At 49.1% G+C, this 18,507-nt stretch overlaps 5 protein-coding genes across 5 annotated transcripts; 3 read left to right on the top strand and 2 right to left on the bottom strand.

Moving 5' to 3' along the window:
* Positions 1-1,172: 1,172 nt before the first annotated feature.
* F5891DRAFT_1056763 (heterokaryon incompatibility protein-domain-containing protein) lies at positions 1,173-3,295 on the bottom strand (the record flags this gene model as incomplete). The annotated part of the gene is made up of 4 exons (XM_041362719.1): positions 3,200-3,295; positions 2,350-3,127; positions 2,298-2,328; positions 1,173-2,207 (listed from the first exon to the last, which is right to left on the bottom strand). Coding segments are annotated over exons 2-4 (1,608 nt in total), but the record flags the coding sequence as incomplete, so codon positions are not given.
* Positions 3,296-3,829: 534 nt separating this feature from the next.
* Positions 3,830-5,733, top strand: F5891DRAFT_1130487 (TLD-domain-containing protein; the record flags this gene model as incomplete). Its single annotated transcript, XM_041364536.1, has 4 exons — positions 3,830-5,002; positions 5,056-5,300; positions 5,355-5,489; positions 5,559-5,733. 4 exons carry the CDS (start codon positions 3,830-3,832, stop codon positions 5,731-5,733), a joined length of 1,728 nt encoding a protein of 575 aa, XP_041221341.1.
* A 1,184-nt stretch (positions 5,734-6,917) lies between these two features.
* On the top strand, positions 6,918-8,843 carry F5891DRAFT_959637 (major facilitator superfamily domain-containing protein; the record flags this gene model as incomplete). Its single annotated transcript, XM_041375663.1, has 10 exons — positions 6,918-7,100; positions 7,152-7,171; positions 7,220-7,426; positions 7,480-7,566; positions 7,621-7,665; positions 7,721-7,810; positions 7,864-8,244; positions 8,295-8,411; positions 8,466-8,606; positions 8,657-8,843. The coding sequence occupies 10 exons, from the start codon at positions 6,918-6,920 to the stop codon at positions 8,841-8,843; spliced, it is 1,458 nt and encodes a 485-aa protein (XP_041221340.1).
* A 1,212-nt stretch (positions 8,844-10,055) lies between these two features.
* Positions 10,056-14,430, top strand: F5891DRAFT_648644 (uncharacterized protein). Its single transcript, XM_041372638.1, has 3 exons — positions 10,056-10,775; positions 10,830-11,965; positions 12,020-14,430. The coding sequence occupies exons 1-3, from the start codon at positions 10,310-10,312 to the stop codon at positions 14,060-14,062; spliced, it is 3,645 nt and encodes a 1,214-aa protein (XP_041221339.1). The 5' UTR covers positions 10,056-10,309; the 3' UTR covers positions 14,063-14,430.
* Positions 14,431-15,656: 1,226 nt separating this feature from the next.
* F5891DRAFT_1193765 (major facilitator superfamily domain-containing protein) lies at positions 15,657-17,889 on the bottom strand (the record flags this gene model as incomplete). Its single annotated transcript, XM_041367817.1, has 15 exons — positions 15,657-15,717; positions 15,774-16,062; positions 16,111-16,205; positions 16,246-16,425; positions 16,472-16,514; positions 16,574-16,674; positions 16,734-16,783; positions 16,836-16,907; positions 16,960-16,972; positions 17,028-17,069; positions 17,129-17,149; positions 17,203-17,308; positions 17,360-17,437; positions 17,491-17,639; positions 17,687-17,889. The coding sequence occupies 15 exons, from the start codon at positions 17,887-17,889 to the stop codon at positions 15,657-15,659; spliced, it is 1,503 nt and encodes a 500-aa protein (XP_041221338.1).
* Between the last annotated feature and the right edge of the window lie 618 nt (positions 17,890-18,507).

The raw sequence follows: 18,507 nt of genomic DNA, 5'->3' as shown, positions 1-18,507 counted from the left end.
TATAGACGCTGGTATGATTTCATTAAGCGCTGGGAATAGAAGTGTGCACCGACCAGCATTAGTGGAAGAATCTAAAGTAGATACTGTCGTGGCCAGTCTCCAGTGGAAGTGGCCAGCCGAAGTCGAAGAGGGGGGATGCGAGTCTCAGAGTGATTGGACTTGCCATCGTACTACTCAGTAAGCACACCAAGGCAAGATGTAGAATCGAATGTGATTCGTATGGTAATGTGAACAATGTTGAAACCACTGAAGATGACACGCTAAGAAGAACCGAACTGGGGCTTCGATGAGAGAGAGGGGATTGTCAGATAGATGGACGTCGACTCATAGTGGAGGCGGCCACTTTACCACGTCGCGTTATCGCGTCATCCTCGAACAAGGTTATTATGTAGTAGCTGCCAGGATGATTGAGCGCCAGTCTATGATCGAGAATATTATGTAATTAGCGAGGAATTTGATTTTCGGTATGTGTCTCATCCTGCATGACGTCAAGCTCCTTCTAAGTACAGAAATCCAAACACTTCAAGCTTATAATTATAATACTCGGTATTTTCTAAACCAATACTCGATGCCACAGCTGGGGCCCGTTCAGTTTGATCTATTTGAACAACCTCACCGGTCTTTACTGCTATCCCAACAGAACAACCTTCTGCTCCCCTGTCGAGTTCGGCCAAGCATGTTCAAATATAACCCCAACCCCAACTCGCTCCATGCGTTTTTCGTCCTGCATCTTCTGCACCGCCATCACATACAACATGCATCCGAGATATCGTTTCCCCAGTGTGTCCTCATCGTACAACCCTTTGGTTTCGTCTGCGCGAGACAGAACAATAAATTCACATGAAGTCGGTGAATTGGTGGAACACGAAAGGATGACGCGCCCTACTAACGTTGATGGTCGAGGAACGTCAGATAGTATGGAATATGTGGCGTAGTTGGCCTTGGGATCAGCACCAACGACATCGTCCGCCCTCGTAACGTTGAAATGAGCCGAACGAGTTCTGAATACTAACGTCCCAGGCTGCAGGGGCCCATTCTCTGTAATCAGAGTCTGTGCGTCGATGTCGCCTTCCGGGATGACGTATGGACTGGAGTTTGCTTCTTCAACAGATCTTGCCATCCGACCAGTACGTCTAACATCCTGGGGAACAAGCCGACCATCATCATCCTACCACGTGCCACTGTTCCACCAGTGACTGGGTTATCCACGGAGAAACGCCCCCATTCTGTGCATCGACGAACAAGCTCACTTCGCTGTACTGGACAGCACCCCGCCACGCAGCCCATGACCAGGATGGCCACAGCGTCATATTTCCATCCCCAGTCGCGCGTCGCACACATGATGTATTGGACGTTGGCTGCCACACTAACGCAAGTTCTAGGTCAACGATGGGCATCCCAAAACGGAATGCTTGACCAGGGTTACCACCAGCGAGCTTGAACCCCTTGGCCATAGCATTGATGAGCGCCGTAACAGCGTTCAAGATGTCTGACTCCATAGTAAGCCTGCGTTGCGTATACTTTCCGATGATGCTCATGTAGTGCCCCATATATGTAGAGCTATTCCACTCCGGTGGAGCACGCACGGACGTGAATCCACCTGCACCGCCGTACTTCAGGGGGTGCGATGCCCAGGGGAGGTTGATACGCTCTGCAATCACATCTTCGCTCCATATATCCTCTCCGCATTCAAAGTGCACGTGATGGGGGGTCAAGAAGATGCGGCGGCGCGAGAGCATGAGTTCCTGATATGTCCAACCACGCGTGTCCCATGCAGAGCTCGCTATGGCCTCACGGGGGAGGATGAGAGGGACGGCGAGGTGAAGACCTTGTATTTTAGTTATTTGTTGTTTGGGATCCCTGGTCCCTGGGCGGATGCCTGGGAGAGGATCATGCGCGGAGGTGCCGCCAGCAGCGAAGATTGTGAATGCGGAGGTGCCGTAGATAAGCTCCATCACACCGATTTGCACTGCTTTGTCCTTAGGGTCATCTTGCACGATACACAACGCGTCAATCCAAAGGTACCGTTCGCCCAGCTGACGGACGAGTTGAATGGTGTCTAAGATCGTGGATGGTAGCACTGATACATCAAGGCCACCTTGTGCTCTGCGCTGCTTGATATTTGCCCGTGTCGTCCAGTACTCTTCTCCTGTACCTCCCCAGAGGTAGCTAAGAGCGACGAAACGGCAGGATGGCGGAGCGCGAACCTACAGCCATTCGAGTTACATCCACGACTCTCATGGTCTTCGGAAGAACATCTCCAGTGCCCCTCCACCATACCGTTTCACATAACTCACCATGCTCGTGTTCACAGATGTGGATCCATCTCTTCAACAGGGCGATATCAACATTCTGACCAACCCTCCTGCCATGAAGTTCTTTCGTCCTCCCAACTTGGAAGCATCTTCTCCAAGGAGCTGGATATCCAGCAAGAGGTTTGACTGCGCGGCGACCATGGCAGCTGTAACATCCCGAGGTCTATCAAAAGTCTGAATATGCAGCCGATGACAGATATCCCTGAGTACAGGAGAGATATAATCCGGAATGTTCGGATACCCGCACTCCATCGCATACAGCGCACAGGTGATATCAGAAATGTCGATATCAGGTAACTTATCCAAGTTCCACGCGCGACGGATGACGATAGCTACGAGGTTGCACAATCCGCATTGGTTGGACTTGTTAAGGATATCTGTGAGGTGACCAATGGGGATTGCGTGTTCTTTTGGGACGCCATCGTGTAGGATTGCATGGAGGTCGAGGGATGAGCATGTTGAGCAGAGGGGTGCGTCGTTTTCTGGTGGGAGTTCTGGGGTATGGTTGCTTGGAATAGGATACGAGATGGAGTCTTTCGTGCGGATCTTTCGTCGGCGCTTGTGAGAGCAGAACATGGGAAGACCGAGACCCAGCAAGGGGACACTGCTTGTGCCTGTGTTGTTATCGGTCGATGATATAAATGACCTTGCCAAGAAAGTCACCCTGAATCCTCGAGGCAGGTACCACTCACCTTGAGTAAACGGAACTTGCACGACGGATGCTGTAGACTCTTGGACCTGTCAATAGACCTGTGAGCTCCGATCCAAACTCGTACATACCTTGGGTTGAGGTATAATATGTAAATGTATTTCTGGGGCAGCGTTTCAGCTAGGACTTCTACAAGCAGTACATAGACCAATATTTGAAGACAGTCATTACTTACATTACCATTGGGATATTCGTAGTTTGCAAAGCCGTCCTAATGCGTGCCGCAGTTGGTGCGGGCTGGTGAACATGATGGTTGTGGCCAAGCGGTGGCTGTGACATATTCAACAGAATCACATTACTCAATCGCGACTTGGACGTAGACTCGTAACCAGCTATCACTTACTTTTCATTCTCTTCGAAAGTCTTTGTGAGTATCACCTGTGCTTCACTAGGAATAAGGAGACCTAAGGAGTTTACGATCTCAGCGCTCAGCACACACGCATTTCACTTGTACTTCTGTGAGTGCGCAAAGGGCCTCATTCATCCAGCGCAACGCCACTCATGAAATGTGCATGTACAGAGCTCAGCGCTCAGTCTTGTCATATTTACTGAGCAGGTCAGTCTACTGCAGCTTTCATACAATCAATGGTCATCAGCCTTAGAATAGCGTCCACGAACCGGTTATCTCGCTTCCTATAACACCAACTTTCACTAACTACATTGTGTCCATCAGGTTTTCTTGCAGCCTCAAAGGCCATAGCTAACTCGCACCCCATGTTATAAACTTGCACGTATGTCCATTCTCGTTGAATGTGAATGCTGAGACAAACCGATTCTTAGAACACTTTCATATAACGAAATGACGATGACCACCCAACCACTGATCCCCCTACCCTCTCATGATCATACACGGCAGCCCCACCAGAGGCCAATTGCACAACCCCAACCAATTTCTCCACGCATCAACCCACTCAATGCAGATGAGATCGACCGTTTCGCAACTTTGTTCTCCCCCGCAACGCCCCCAGCAACTCCAACACCTATCTTTCGTGATCAGCCCCCAACAAGTCGCCCACAGCAGCACAGAAACCGCACGGCCAGCGTAGACTCCGAATTCGGCGCCTTTGTATCGGTCCCTGCTGCTCAGGACCCGCTTTCATTTGACTTTCCGGTGCTGGAGCCTGTCGCCCTGAAGTCTCAGAGACCTGTCATCGCTGGGAACGCAAGCTTGCATTATTTTGATCAGTTCACCTCCAGCGCAAAAACAGCTTCCGAGCAGAACAGACGCGTTGTTCTCGATGAGCTGCTGGAGCATGAAGATGATCCTTTGTATTTTCTTCGGGAGCACATTCAACCTCCATTATCTCCCCTATTCGAAACTCAACCAACGTTGGCTCAAAATGGTATCGTTATGCAATCACCGTCTCCGATACCACAAACTGTGACCTTGATTGACGCAGATGTCAAGCCTCCTTCTCCTCCCCCACACAAGTTGCCTGTGCTCACTACGAGCGTAAGCTCTCAGCCTCCTGTGAATATACGCGAACCTCTTCCTCCCCGTCTCAGCGGAGCGGCCTCACCTCCATCAGCAAACATTCCTTCCGCATCAACCTCGTCGTTTCCCTCTTCCCCAGCCACGCCTCCAGCACATGCTACGTTATCCCGCCTTTCCACCACCTGGGTCTCGGCGTTCCTGCCATCTGCTCGATCTAGACAATCCACAGGATCTTCTACATCAATTTTGGTACATCCAGCATCTAGTAACCTACCTCAGCCAACGCACATGCATGTGGCGCATCAGACGTCTGGCATCACGCGTGGCACCCCTTTTGCCACCCACCCTTACATTCCACCTTCCGGTGCCCCTGGTTTTGCAGGCGATCGGGTCTGGGATAAAGGCTTCTCAGATGTGCTCCACGATGAGGAAATGAGTGAAGTAAAGGGCGTGCTAGGGAAAGGAAAGAAGATCCATGCTCTCAATCTTGCTGGAAGGAGAGAGGGCACCTCAGTAGTGCTGAACGAACCCATCGCAAATCTCGTCCGTAATCCTTGTCTAGTGCATAGCCAGTACTCACTCATACACTCTTCCAGATTCGTCCCCACCTTCCAGCACTCACTCGTCTTCCACGGACATGGACTCTATTGTACTCGCTAGACCAACACGGTATCTCGTTGAATACGCTGTATTCCAGATGTGAACCCAAGTTACCCTCGACGCCAGGTGCAACGAAAGGAGCCCTAGTTGTGATCAAAGATGCAAGAGATGCGATTTTCGGCGTGTGGATGGGGGATGGGTTGTGGTTGGAAAGAGGAGGGTACTATGGGAGTGGCGAGTCGTGAGTTCCCTCGCCTTGTCCTCTGGGTTGTCGGAGCTCATTTTTACCGGTCAGCTTCCTTTGGAGATACCAACGTCCTACAAACAAAGAGGGCGGGCTAGAAGAGGGGACACTTGATGTGTACAAATGGACGGGGAGGAATGATTACGTTGCGCTCTGTGAGCCCGGGTTCATATCTTTTGGTGGCGGGTGAGTATCCTTTCCCTGTGACCTTGTTCAATTTCCACATCCCAATGGCCAACTTGTTTTGATGCGCAGAGACGGACACTACGGTCTTTACCTTGATGCCTCCCTCCTTGACGGATCTTCCGCACCATGCCCTACGTTTGACAACCCTGTTCTGTGTTCTCGTGTGGATGTTGGGAGCGTCGGCGTTAAGAAGGATGTGAGCTTTGAGTGTGTAGGACTGGAGGTGTGGGGCGTAGGACCTTGATTGCTGTCGTTTTGTGAGTAGGATGACGTGCTTGATTCCCTTATTTCATCTGCTTCCGAAGGCAAATGTCTTCATTTTCTATTGGCTGATCTATTTCTGTCGCCGATAGAGGACGAGGCATGCACACTAAGTACAGTACAATGAAATGAGTGTGTGGTGACCTGTTACCGCTCCCGAGGAGCCACCGTTCGGTCATCAAGCCGTATAGCTTACTGCAAACATCTCGTCGATTCCCGAGATCTGCCTGTAAACCAGCTGCAACCAAAAGTCTCTCTTCTCATGTTTTAGATCCGCTCCTAGATATTTGTGGTAATCTCTGGAGATGTGTAAGTGATTGGCCCAGATAATACTTGCAACCATGATAGCACGTACCAGTCATCCGCCAACCGCCCCTCGAAATCAGCTTTGAGAATGGTGAGTTCAGTGTTAATCTGACCGAGAAATATTTTAACATTGCCGCAGGCTGCAGTGACATATGGGCCATCTGTGGCAGTAGCACGAGGCAATGACAGGCGTTGAACGTTGAGCAAGGACGTACAACAGGTATCTGCCGTATTTTTCGGTACGGCAAACAGTTCACTCGGCGTATGTCGGATGTTGTTGAAATTCTTGCATTCTGATAAATTGCCAGCAAGACGGCAGCATTATCATGACAATAATGGACTCAGAGGCGTTCAACCTTGGGACGGGCTTGCTCTCCGTCTGCAAACCCTAACCGAGCCAAAAGCAGCCAGGCTTTTCGAGCAAATATCACATTCCCCATGGCACTGCAATATATATGTTTGATGGTTAGTCCAATCATCAGTTGCGGGATTAGGCACGAACACTTAGTGATCTTGAACAGCTCCAGCAACCCTGCGTGACGTAGGCGACTTTCAGACTCCTAGCTAGCTCTAACTGCATTGAAAATATCTTCATCAAACGGAATGGTTGGTTGTTGAGTATACTATGGTTCTACGAGACAGAATCCAATCGGGCCGTGTGGGCGGGACACTGTTATTTGTCGAGGCTTCCTATCACTCATGACGACGGCCCGATATTCTACGTGCACCTCCAAAACTCGTCAGCCCAGTTTTTTCGTACCAACAGATTAATCGATATGAAATCGGCTTGCGTGTCACAATATATAAGGCACACCGAACCGTTGAGGCCATCCCCCAGACCCCACCATCATCACCCCATTTATGGCACCTGATCCTTCTGACACTGCACCGATCTCGCCCCCGAAGGAGCATGTTGAGTGCAAAGAACTCGATGTCGACGTAGAATTTGGTGGTATAGAGGCACGAAACAAGCTAGAGCGCAAGTTGTTATTGAAACTCGACCTACACATGTCAATGCTAGTCCTCATCTATATCCTCAATTTTGTGAGTAACCTCGCATCAAGGCGCCTGATCTATATCTCATTCTTGTATTAGATCGATCGAAACAACGCTAGGTATGCCCTTGTCATGAATCGCTGATGCATCATTCACAACGGATTAAGTGCGGCACGCACACGAGGGCTCACCGCCGACCTCCATCTCGAGGGTCCACAATTTGCGACATTATTGTCTATCTTCTATGTCGGATATATTATGATGCAGGTCCCCTCCAATATGTTTCTCAATTACATCAAAAAGCCCTCGCTTTATCTGCCTGCTTGTATGGTAATTTGGGGGGTCATATCGGCGCTGACTGGAATTACTACAAAGTATGACCGATCATTGATGTCTGGCAGATAACCGACCATACTCCTCGTAATAGTTTCGTTGGAGCGCTCCTAACGCGATTCTTTCTTGGCTTCATGGAAGCAGCTTTTTTCCCCGGCGCTGTGTTCTTGATTTCGAAGTGGTTCGTTAATCATGGAGTATATTTTCAGCCGAAGTCCTGAAATTCAATGTACAGGTACAAGAGAACAGAGATAGGTCTCAGATTAGCCATCCTCTATTGGTAAGGGTACTACTATGCTCGTGGATATATCTATTCATTGACAGCACCATTACAGCGGAAACATGATCAGTAACGCTTTCGGAGCTGTCATTGCATCAGGTATTCTTGCTAACATGGACGGCATCCGTGCACAAGCCGCGTGGAGGTAATTCAATCCAGTTGATTTGTCAAAGCACTCTGTTGAATTTCATTTATGAGGTGGCTTTTCTATATCGAAGGAAGTCTGACTGTCACCGTTGCGATAATGACTGTCTTTGTTTTGCCGGACTTTCCAACGACAACAAAGTGGCTTACTGATGACGAGCGCCGGCTTGCACTGAAGCGTATGGAGGAGGATGCTGGTGTCGGAGACCAGTTAGAAACTGAGAACGATGGCTTCGGTTACGGCTTTTACCTCGCCATCGCCGACTGGAAGGTGTGGTGGATCGCAATACTATCGATTGCTCAGGTTGTAGCGTTTTCCTTCATTGTCTATTTCCCCACTCTTACTGCAACACTTGGCTACAACCCAACGGCATCGCTGCTCCTCGTTGCGCCTCCTTGGATATATGCTGCCATTTTCACATTCGTGTGGACCAGGTAAGCTGGGATATCGAACAATCTAGGAACTGGTCTGAAGAGCTCCTCAGACACTCTGATAAAACACAAGAAAGGTTCTTGCACATGAGCATTTCGAACCTCATTGGCATAATTGGGTCCCTTATTTCGATATGTACCATGAACACTACAGCCCGATACTTGTCTCTGTAGGCACATGATCTAATTTTAGACGTGTCACTGATAGTGGCCCCCCTCAACAGCTTCCTCATGGCGCAGTCCAATTCAGCACATGTCTTGATCACCACGTGGGAGAGTAACATATTTGCGCGACCGCCGTCAAAGCGCGCAGTATGTTTTTCGCTTATCAATGCACTTCAGCAACTAGGCAACATCGCAGGGTCGTAAGTAGTTCAATCGACCATTAAAAATTCATCGACGAAATATGTTGCAGTTACGTCTGGCCAGCTAATTGGGGCCCTACCTATCGATACTCTTATACCATTGTAATCGCCGGTTACGTTGCCGCGATTGTGATGACTTGGATTCTCAGACAGCATCTGAAGACATTGAACAAGAAGCTGGAGAAAGAAGAGCAGGAGCAAGGGATCAAAGAAAAAGGATTCCGCTACGTTCTCTGAACGATGGCTTGGTGATCTACGGGTTTGAATTTTACAAACAATGACCACGTATTAGCAGGTAATGTTTACCTTTATTAGTGCCATAGATATCTTGAATTCAACGTGAATTTCTCCGCCAGCATCGCCTCAATTCATTTATTATGAGTCCAGATATACCACAGTCTGTCAATCAAGACAGACTACTAAGGAGAGGGTGTAATGGACACGTAGAAATGAACAAATTTCGGAATGACTACCTAGTCCTATTTGGTCAGGTGGGCAGCATTTTTCATATTATCCTCCAGCCAATGACCCTCTTTGTATTGTCAACCAATCAATGCAGGGTTTTTTTTTTGGAGGGGGGTTCGCATTGGACGCTGTTACATTACCTGAGACTGTTTTCTGGCACGATTAGCATGTATGGGCTCTCCCACTAACACTCTATAGTCGGCCATCTCGTATCATTCCGTGCAAAACATATAAATGTGATCAATGACTGCCTGATCAACCACTGACTGGCGTAAATTAGATCCCATGCATAAACGACATTCAAGCATACATTATTGATCGCCTGGTGAGTGAAAGACATTGTCAGTCCCAAAAATTTAAAGGAAGACGTGATGAGTCTCTGAACAATGAGACAATATAGTCCTGACTACACTGCGGTGCCCGTCATGGCTCGGCCGGGCTCGGCCGAGTCTGGACCACCCAAGCCTAAGTTTACGTCACTTGAAGTACCGTTCGTAGACAAATATGGTCTCACCTCACATTATGCCATGGTGGAGTTCGGTAGTTAGCAGGTGTGATCAGGCGGGCTGGTGCTCAACTTGGCGATCAAACAACAGTGCTATCGCAAACTGCCGCATGCTTGAATAGAACCAAACTAATGCCGTTGGGTGTCAGCCCAACCACTGTCAGTTGACATCATGATGCTTACCGGGTCAGACGAAAGCACTCGATCGGGATGGTCTCAAGGAGTCGATTTCCAGAGGTAGATCTTGCAAGCACGATCAAATTGCATCAACGCCCAACGAGCGAACGAGCGGTACAACGCTATCGCTGATAATTGACAGTCATTTATGCACCCTGAAGATGCGCTGTATCAATTGTGACTAAGCCAGAGTTGAAAAATGATTCATAGTGCCAGTGGGACGTGGAAGGATATATAGTACTATAGCGTATACATAGCTAGCGCTACTGCTGTGGAAAATTAATCATAGTACTGAGAGAAGACGATCACCGAAAAAGGCAAGTTTGTTTAAAATCAAGGGACGATGCTAGTCGATAATTTTATTGAAGGTTGGTCGGTTCGTCGCTTGCCACTGTGACTAGCGACAACGAACGGGTTGCCGTCGTTGTTAAACTGACCCATCCCGAAGCTGGTCTTCGCAGCGTGCATGCCACAGACGTGCATTCGTCACGACTAGTGTAACGTTCATCCCGGAAGAGTCAGTAACGGTTCAACGTTCTTCATCTTTGTCGACACTATGGCAGACCTGTCACCTGGCTTGGGCATGATAAGCACACGCACATCGCGGTCCTCGATGTCTAGCAATATCAATGCCTTCCCACTCATGCGTCGCACATCTGAGAGTAGTACACCGTCAACGCCATCCACACCGTCAAGCATTCCATCCTTTCGCGCTATCCGCAATCTCCTCCCCTTTGGAAATAGCAAACCAGTCTTGCCAGCTCAGCCCACAACACAAACAAAGCACCCATTCCACTTTGCTTCTCTCCGTCGCTCCAGTGATCGCAAACCTTCCCTTTCTTCTGTCCGCGACCATCAACGTGATCCGGATAATCCCCCTGTCATATCTATATCACGTCTTGATGCTGAAGAATTTAATGCGCACAAAAGGAGCTATGATCTTGTCCGCGCTGCTTCAGCCTCCGACAGTCTCCTTCCTTCACTCTGTGCGACTTCCCAGTCCCCTGATGACGAGATGTATGGTCCGTAATTTCGCTATTCTCTTTCAAGGGCTATTATGAAATATTCATTACTAGCCATACATCCATGCCCCGCTGACCTTAGCACCATCCTCGAAGCTGACAACTCGGGTATCTCGAAATACATCCCCTCCACAAGCCCTTCCCCATCTCCCTCCCCTACTTCGCCACACACTTTCTTTCCATCCAAGGTCACATTCTTCCCCCCACCATCTCAAAGCACCATTCTCATTTCCAAAGACCGTTCTGCCTCTCAAACTTCTTGTGATCCCTCTCCCACCGCATCCAATCTCGATCTATCCCTCTCAAAATTATCCGCCGAACTCCAGGACGCTCTATCCCCCACTACTGCCGACGGTTGGTCTAGCGCTGTTGTGGTCGAAGATGCAGATGTGGCTCAACAACCATCCTCGACACGGGGAAAAAAACATGGGTTTGACAGTATGGATACGATTTCGTGTCTCCCTCAGTTTTCAGATCCAGATGCAACCTTTGACTTCAGTGCGCTCGATCCCGACCTTGCTGAGTTACTCAGCCCTCATCGCTCGCCCAGCAAGGACATAGGAGAATCAGCCACCGATAAAGTGGTATCTAACGAGTCCATTATTGCGCCATTCCCAGTTGCAGCTTCAACAATTCCTCAAACACCTGGTCCTCGACTGCACTCCGCGCCTTTAGCTGAACGATATACTACACCAGGGTGCTCTTCTGTCGAACCGCTATCACGAGACCCAACGACACCTCTATCCCCGAGCATACGGACATCAGCAGTCCCTCAGCCAGATACACAATCCCTAGTGTCGCTGGGATCCAGACCCTCACGAGAAGTTGCACGCTCTCCAGGACCTACGCAGCTCCCTATTCCCCGTCCCTCTCTAAACATGCGTCGGCCACCGTCGCATTTGCCAAGGCTCATGCGGAGCTTCACTTCTACTTCACCTTCGATCGCTGGGAGCACACCAGGCACATCTTTAGAAACAGCTACAGGAACACAGAGGCGTCAGCCCCCGTCTCCTTTATCGGCTGGGCAGGTCACAGCGGACACAGTGATGCGATCGTCATCGGATACTACAGGGTTGAGGGTATCTTCGGACACATGCGTACCTCGTCCATCAGTAGACATCAACGTCAACTTCACGCCTCGCTCCTCTTCCGATATCGGGACAAGGGATACTCGCACTGGATCGGTTGAGGTGGGGTTTTCATGTTCGCGTCAATTCACATACTTACTGGACCCAAAGTCGCAGAGACACATATCCTCGTGCCCAAATGTTAACGTTGTGCCCACTGGAAGAGTGCCGCCTCCGGTACCCTATATCACTACAACCCTTGTACCCACTTCTACTACGCCCTCCAGTCTTAGTGCGTCTCCCTCAACCACGTTTACCTCCTCACCCTCCGCTACCACTACTAGCACAAACCCAAGGACTCCCACATCTAGCCCTCCCACAAATACAAGCACCCCCCATGACCCAGCCCATCTCCGTCGCCGTCATCATCCCCACCTCTTTATCAGCCGGAAGAGAAGCTTAAGTGTTGACGAGCCTTCATCCTTATCTGCTCAAGTTGAGAAACAGGGATCAAGCGTGAGCAATCGTCTCAATGGCGCAGGGAGGTTTGGGCTTGGTGTAAGGAACGGAGTTGGAGAGAGAGCAGGCAGAGTCAAGCTTACTTCTGGAGAAAATAGACTTGTGTCTTCTCCCCTCACCCGCAGCACGCATACACCAGGACCTCCAACCATGGAATGGCTTGGTCCGAGGACTGTCAAAGCATTTGCTGCCGCTGGGTTGTTCGACGGCGAACGAGAAGAGACTGGTGCAAGATTCGAACGAGAGAGGGCTGGATCCGTCAGTGTCAACCGATTTGAGCAGGATCGAGAAGGCGCAAGTTCAGTGCTGAGTCGGTTTGACCGTGACCGTGAAGGCGCTACTTCGGTGATGAGCCGGTTGGATCGTGATCGTGAAGGCGCTACTTCGGTGATGAGCCGGTTGGATCGTGATCGTGAAGGGTCTCTTGGTCGTTATGATAGAGATCGTGACTATTCGACTATCAACCGTTATGCTTCCTTGCGGGACCATGCCCCTTCCCGTGCGGCATTTTCGGAGGCTGCGAGCACGTCTTCGTTGGGCACGAGGAGCGCGTGTACGGCAGGGAATGCTGGTGCTGGATGGAGCCCGAGCCCGACGTTCTCGAGTGCCGCGAGGACTACGTTCTCAGGGAGCACAGCCCCTACGAGTGTAAGCAGTGGTGTGGGATCAGGGATTAGCGCTGGGGCTGGGGCCGCAGCTGGCGTTGGGAATGCAATGGGAGCCAACGTCCGGACGCTCCAAGAAAAGCATTGTCTGGAGACCTCCGCACTCCTGAATGCCCTTGCGGATTCCCAGGAGGCGTGCAGGAGACTGAGGGAGGAGAATGAGATACTAAGAGAACGATTGAGGGTGTTAGAAGCTATGGCGAATCAGGATAGAGATGATGTGGGCTTGGGCAGGGGCGTAGGATTTGGCGTACTTAACCGGGACGAAGAGGATGGGTCCGATAAAACACATCGCTGCTATCAAGACTTCGAGCGCTTGCCTCACAAACATCTTGCTTCTCTCCGCATCTCCCCTGCCCATCAATCACAAGCGCTCACACCTGTCCCCCATAGACCTCTTATCCAACGATCACACTCGCATCTCCCGCAGCATAGCAGACACCATACTGTATCCACCAAGGCGTCTTTCGATTTCACATTCGGACGGACCCCCTCCCCGTCGCGGTCCACGCAATTAAGACCTCCTTCTCCGCAGCAGAAACAGTCCCAACCTACACCTTCATTGTCCATACAGCCTCCTCTCTCCCCACAGAAGAGTCAACTACAGAGACAAAGACGCGCAAGCACATCCTCGAGCTTGTTTCCTGCTCCACCGCCTGAAATGTCGATGTTGATGTTGGAGGATGTGGGGTTATCCAATGTGATGAGCGAGTCACCACCTTCTCCTGGCGGTTCCTCCCCTGTTGTTAAAAAATTGGGGCATAGACATTCGCATTCCATGATTCCTCATTCACATCCCTTCTATGCCCCTCAGTCCTCTTACTCAAGTCAATCTGTATCGTTCACCTCCTTCGCATCGACGGGCACAGTAGCCGCGAGCCCAAGCACTGCGACTTTCTCGATGACAGAAGGTCCCGGGTCTCCGAATAGTCTACAATTACGCCCCGAACACGAGTTACACCTTGGGGATATGACAAGTTTGAGTCTATATGCTATGAGCGATGGGGAGGGGGATGATGGGGATGAGGAGGTATAAATTATGCTTTTTGCCAGCAATGGTTCTTCGAGGTATGGTTGCCTCCTGATAATTATGTTTCACATGCGCTATGCTCTAGGATCTTCGTCGTTCGTTCGTTTCTAATCCGTGTTTCATTCTGTCTTGGCGCTTTTCTTGCTTTCATCTTCTACTTTTTGTTCGTCTTTCTGCATTTGCTTCTGCTCTCGTGTACTGCGGATTTGATCCCACATATTCGCTATTCATTGTAGAATATACCCAGGTTACAATAATTGTATATAGATACCCTCCATCACTTGGTAATGAGATGCCGTTGAACTCTGACTCATTCATAATGACGGATAAAACTTACTGCGTACAATGAATTATATGTCAGCTGCTGCCGCGTCCGGTATGCTAGTGAATGTCCGACATCAGCGACAGGAAACCAAGCACACGACCGCAAACACCCACGTGCTACCTCCTGAGCGGCGGCGAATCCTTCTGAACGGTGAATATAACGTTCCGGACGCGGGTTTCTCGGCTCTTGAGAAAAATACTCTGGAACGCACATACGACCTCTAGCCAGGTGGAACTAGCACAGAACTGTGCAGCCTAACTCAAGCGCCCTCGCCGTCCGCCGCAGTTTCGTTGATTAGGGATGATTAATTGAATTTTAGGGCGGATGACTTACTATGTTCAAATTAGCGTGGGTGTTTCTGGAGTGGGTGGGTAGGCCCAGCACCGCATCAGTAATGTTAGTACCACTGCCCATCTCGGTCAGATATTTTCCTACGGGTTGGCAGTTTGCCAATAAAGAGGATAGCTTGGCTGTAGCGCTAGTGTGAATGATATCAACCATGTAACGAGGGAATCACCTACTTGGATATCACAGTGGTGATTAAGTACACGTTTAGGAGAGACCGCTGCTCTTTCGGTCTCTGAGCAACTGTTTGAGAGCTGTGATGCCAAATTGTTATATGCACCAGTCCCAAAAAGATGGCAATAGCATGGGCATCATTCGCAAGAATGCCGATATGGGACACCATTCCCAACTGGAAAAAATTTGGATTAAAAAAAAGGAATGCCGATATGGATTTTTGACACCATCAAGTTGGTTGTTACTGCGGAAGGGTGCCCGGAAAACAAACACACCGTGGAACCTGTGGCGGTCGGAGGAAGAATGGCTGATATCAATGTCCCAAACCAAGTTGATGTCGAACGTTCCAGTCAGAATGGTGAGGCTCGTGTGAGTATTAAATCTCCATGCATGGTGGTCCTTCATGTGGCTGCCTTAGTCGTGCCTGGGCTTATCGATACATCAGCGACAGCCTCTCCGTTTCAGTGATACAGCGACAGATATATGACAGGAGCATGTGCACTCATTGCGTTATATCGCGACACCCATCGGAAACTCAGTTTTATAGCCACGCACCCGTTTTGATCAACCACGCGGAAAGTATGTAAGTAGTTTCTGGGATATGGATGCGCGATCGTCTGGTGTTTGTTTCAGAGAAGCCGCCATCGCCGTCGATGTGTCAATTCATAAATCAAGTCGATTCGCCGACGGCCGTACGACGCGTTGAAGCTTTGTCGTTTGACAATATTAATATTTATAGGTCGTATGAGTAAAGTATCAATGTGCTGCGAAACGCGAATTCTTCCGCAGTCGTGCACCAATTCGGTAAAATATGAAACTGATGGTCAGAAATGAGGGTCAATGTTGCATACCATTTACTGTCGTTTGACTCACGGTAATGGCGCCATGATCGTTGCGAGGCCGGCTAGAAGAGCGGTGGCGCCAACAGTCCCCAGTCTATCATACATGGCGCCCGCGAATAGCGGAAATGCAGCGGCAAATGCTGACCGCAATGCACTATTGCTTGCCATAGCGGAGGCAGCAATTGGGCGGTATGCAGTTACAAGATACGTGAACGTTGATGTGAAGACAAAATATATCCCGGAGCCGAAAGGTACGGACGCGATGATTGGGGCAATCCAGTGGACTTGCGGGTATGTAGTGAACGCGAGCCAGAACAAACCTGCAGATATGGTGAGCATCGCTCGATTAGGAGCCACTGGTTACTGACCCACTGGCACGAGTATCGCTCCAACCTGACCCATAATGAGCCTCATCTCAGGAGGTGGATCACCGTTGTATTTGGCAGTTTCACGGACATATAGCCTAGAAACGAGTATTGTAAATATTGATATTGATGCTGAACATCAGAGAAAAAGGAACCCCCCTGTTCCAGAGCGGTTGTGTGGAAATGGCCAAAATCATCCCGAGTCCAATCCCAGCAAACGCCAATCCAGTGGTTTGCATATCAAATCCATGATTATCTTCGAAAATAATGGGATATGCTTGGAATGCCAGGTATAGGATGCCAAGAACAAGGGCATTCCTAGAATGGTCAGGACTTACACCGCGTGTCAATGAGTTGCCCTTACCAGGAGTCTAAAAGCAGTGCCATTCGGTCGAATAGAAGTAATTCTAGTAAAGGTGCCACATCATTACTTGTGATGAAATGAAGATAACCCCTGATGACTTACGAAACGGTTTGTAGCAACTGATGAGGACAGCAGAAACGAGGGTATTTTCCCGTCTGTCCAAAGGAGCATAAAACTTTGGGTCTCCAGTCGACTCCCGCAGTCTGTCAAGCAGGATAATGTATCGCGCAAAAATGAGAAAAAAGAGGACATCCACTCCCACCTTTTTGCCTTCTTCTTCAGGATCACTGGGGCGTACGTCTCAGGAATAAACTAAATTCAATTCATAAATCAATCCATCTAATAAAAGAAATGCAACACGCACTATAACCAATATCAGCAACTCTGCAAAAATCCAACACAACTGCACTCGATACGTCCATTCCCAGTATAGGTACTATCACAAAAATGTCAAATGAGGATCAAGCATCAGACCAATTGAGTCCGACCTGATTGATGAATCTACACCATCACGTCATATCAGAAACAGTGCTGCCGAGAAGCATGATGAACGTACCCAGAAATCAAGGGACCAACCACTGGTCCAATAAATGGAGATCTTCACGATGATCAGTCCATAATATAATTTAGTTGCTATCGTTGTTCAATTAAACCTACATGGTATACACAGCCATTGGACTTGCCACATAATTCAGCAGAACGTCGATCAAAACGCAAATCCAAGGGCTTACTTTGCAATGCTCGAATTCGGAAACATATCGCTTACACTACCTCCAGCTACACTCAGAAAGGTTGATCCACAGAATCCAGTGATAAAGCGAAAGATCAAGAAAACGGCTGTTGTTCTGTTGTGGGTTCATAATCCATTCCAGTAATAAATGTACTCACCGATGTTGGGAGCGAACACCACGGGGAACGTGAGGATGAAGAATAACGCATAAGAGACCCGGTATACAACATTTCGGCCTGCTCAATTCCGTGAGAGTATGTCTTTAGATACAAAAAAATATTGGATGTACCATACACTTCGGACAACGGGCCAACGAGAAGCGGTCCCATTCCGAGACCTGACACGTATAGGCTAATTCCGAGAATGGTCACTTCATGTGAGACATGGAATGTTTGAGCGGAACCTTGTTCTGTGAACGCAGCCTGGAGCGCAATTAGTCTTGACCAGAATGAGATATAAAATGACTCGCAATCGATGAATCACACGTCACGCAAAGAGAGGCAGAACTGATGATCAGGACCGCGAGCCACCGTCTGAACAAAGATATGTTCTGCGGATTATCCTCTGGCTCGAGGACGACAAGGTGTGGGTCACCTTCGGCATTTTGTAAGGCAGACACATCTGTCTTTGTGGTAGCAGCATCGTCGGGATGACTAAATGAGCCTGATATCCTTGTCAACGTCGACATGGTACGACAAGGTCGGACCTCTTGGGCTATAGAGAAAAGTGAGGGTCAATATTGTAAGCAGGTGCGAAGCAAATGATTGATATAGTTAGCACTAGATGCCATTAATATTGGTGGAGTATGGTTGTAGCGGCGGCCGCCTCATAAGGTCGGCGTGAACGTTTGAAGTGCCATGAACCGATTTTTACAAGATTGGACGAAGTTGCCAGTAGTAAAAGCATATACGTCTGCGACTGGAAATTGCAGGTAGTCTCAGAAACTGAATGTGATGAAAACGTTCATTCAGTATTCCCAGAAGGTCTGGTGTCGAGAGTCGAGATCATGATCACACGCTCGCACTATGTTAGAGCGCATTCCTAATTAAGAACGGATCATCGGAGTCACATCGGAACGTTCTTCCGTTTACTACATAGTCATGCGATGAAACGTTAGCAAGAAGGCTAATGGTACGGCAACTCACCATTAAGGGCTAGCTGTGCCCTACTAGTACTAGGAAGTTGATTCATAATACAATCGCTCTCATAAACAATCATGATGGGAAACCGATCCAAAAACTGTACCTAGCCTAGAGATTGTTCGTTATTGCAGATCTGTAAGCCAGTAGCAAGATGTTGTGAGCAG

This window comes from Suillus fuscotomentosus (assembly GCF_016647785.1).
Source record: "Suillus fuscotomentosus strain FC203 chromosome Unknown F5891scaffold_62, whole genome shotgun sequence".
Lineage (NCBI taxonomy): Eukaryota > Fungi > Basidiomycota > Agaricomycetes > Boletales > Suillaceae > Suillus > Suillus fuscotomentosus.
This window is presented reverse-complemented; position numbering and strand designations above follow the sequence as displayed.

Coding starts and splice junctions, on each gene's coding strand:
- F5891DRAFT_648644 (XM_041372638.1), top strand. CDS start 10,310: ATGGCAGACCTGTCACCTGGCTTGGGCATGATAAGCACACGCACATCG. Junction 10,776..10,829: donor CCCTGATGACGAGATGTATG/GTCCGTAATTTC, acceptor ATTCATTACTAG/CCATACATCCATGCCCCGCT. Junction 11,966..12,019: donor CTCGCACTGGATCGGTTGAG/GTGGGGTTTTCA, acceptor CCAAAGTCGCAG/AGACACATATCCTCGTGCCC.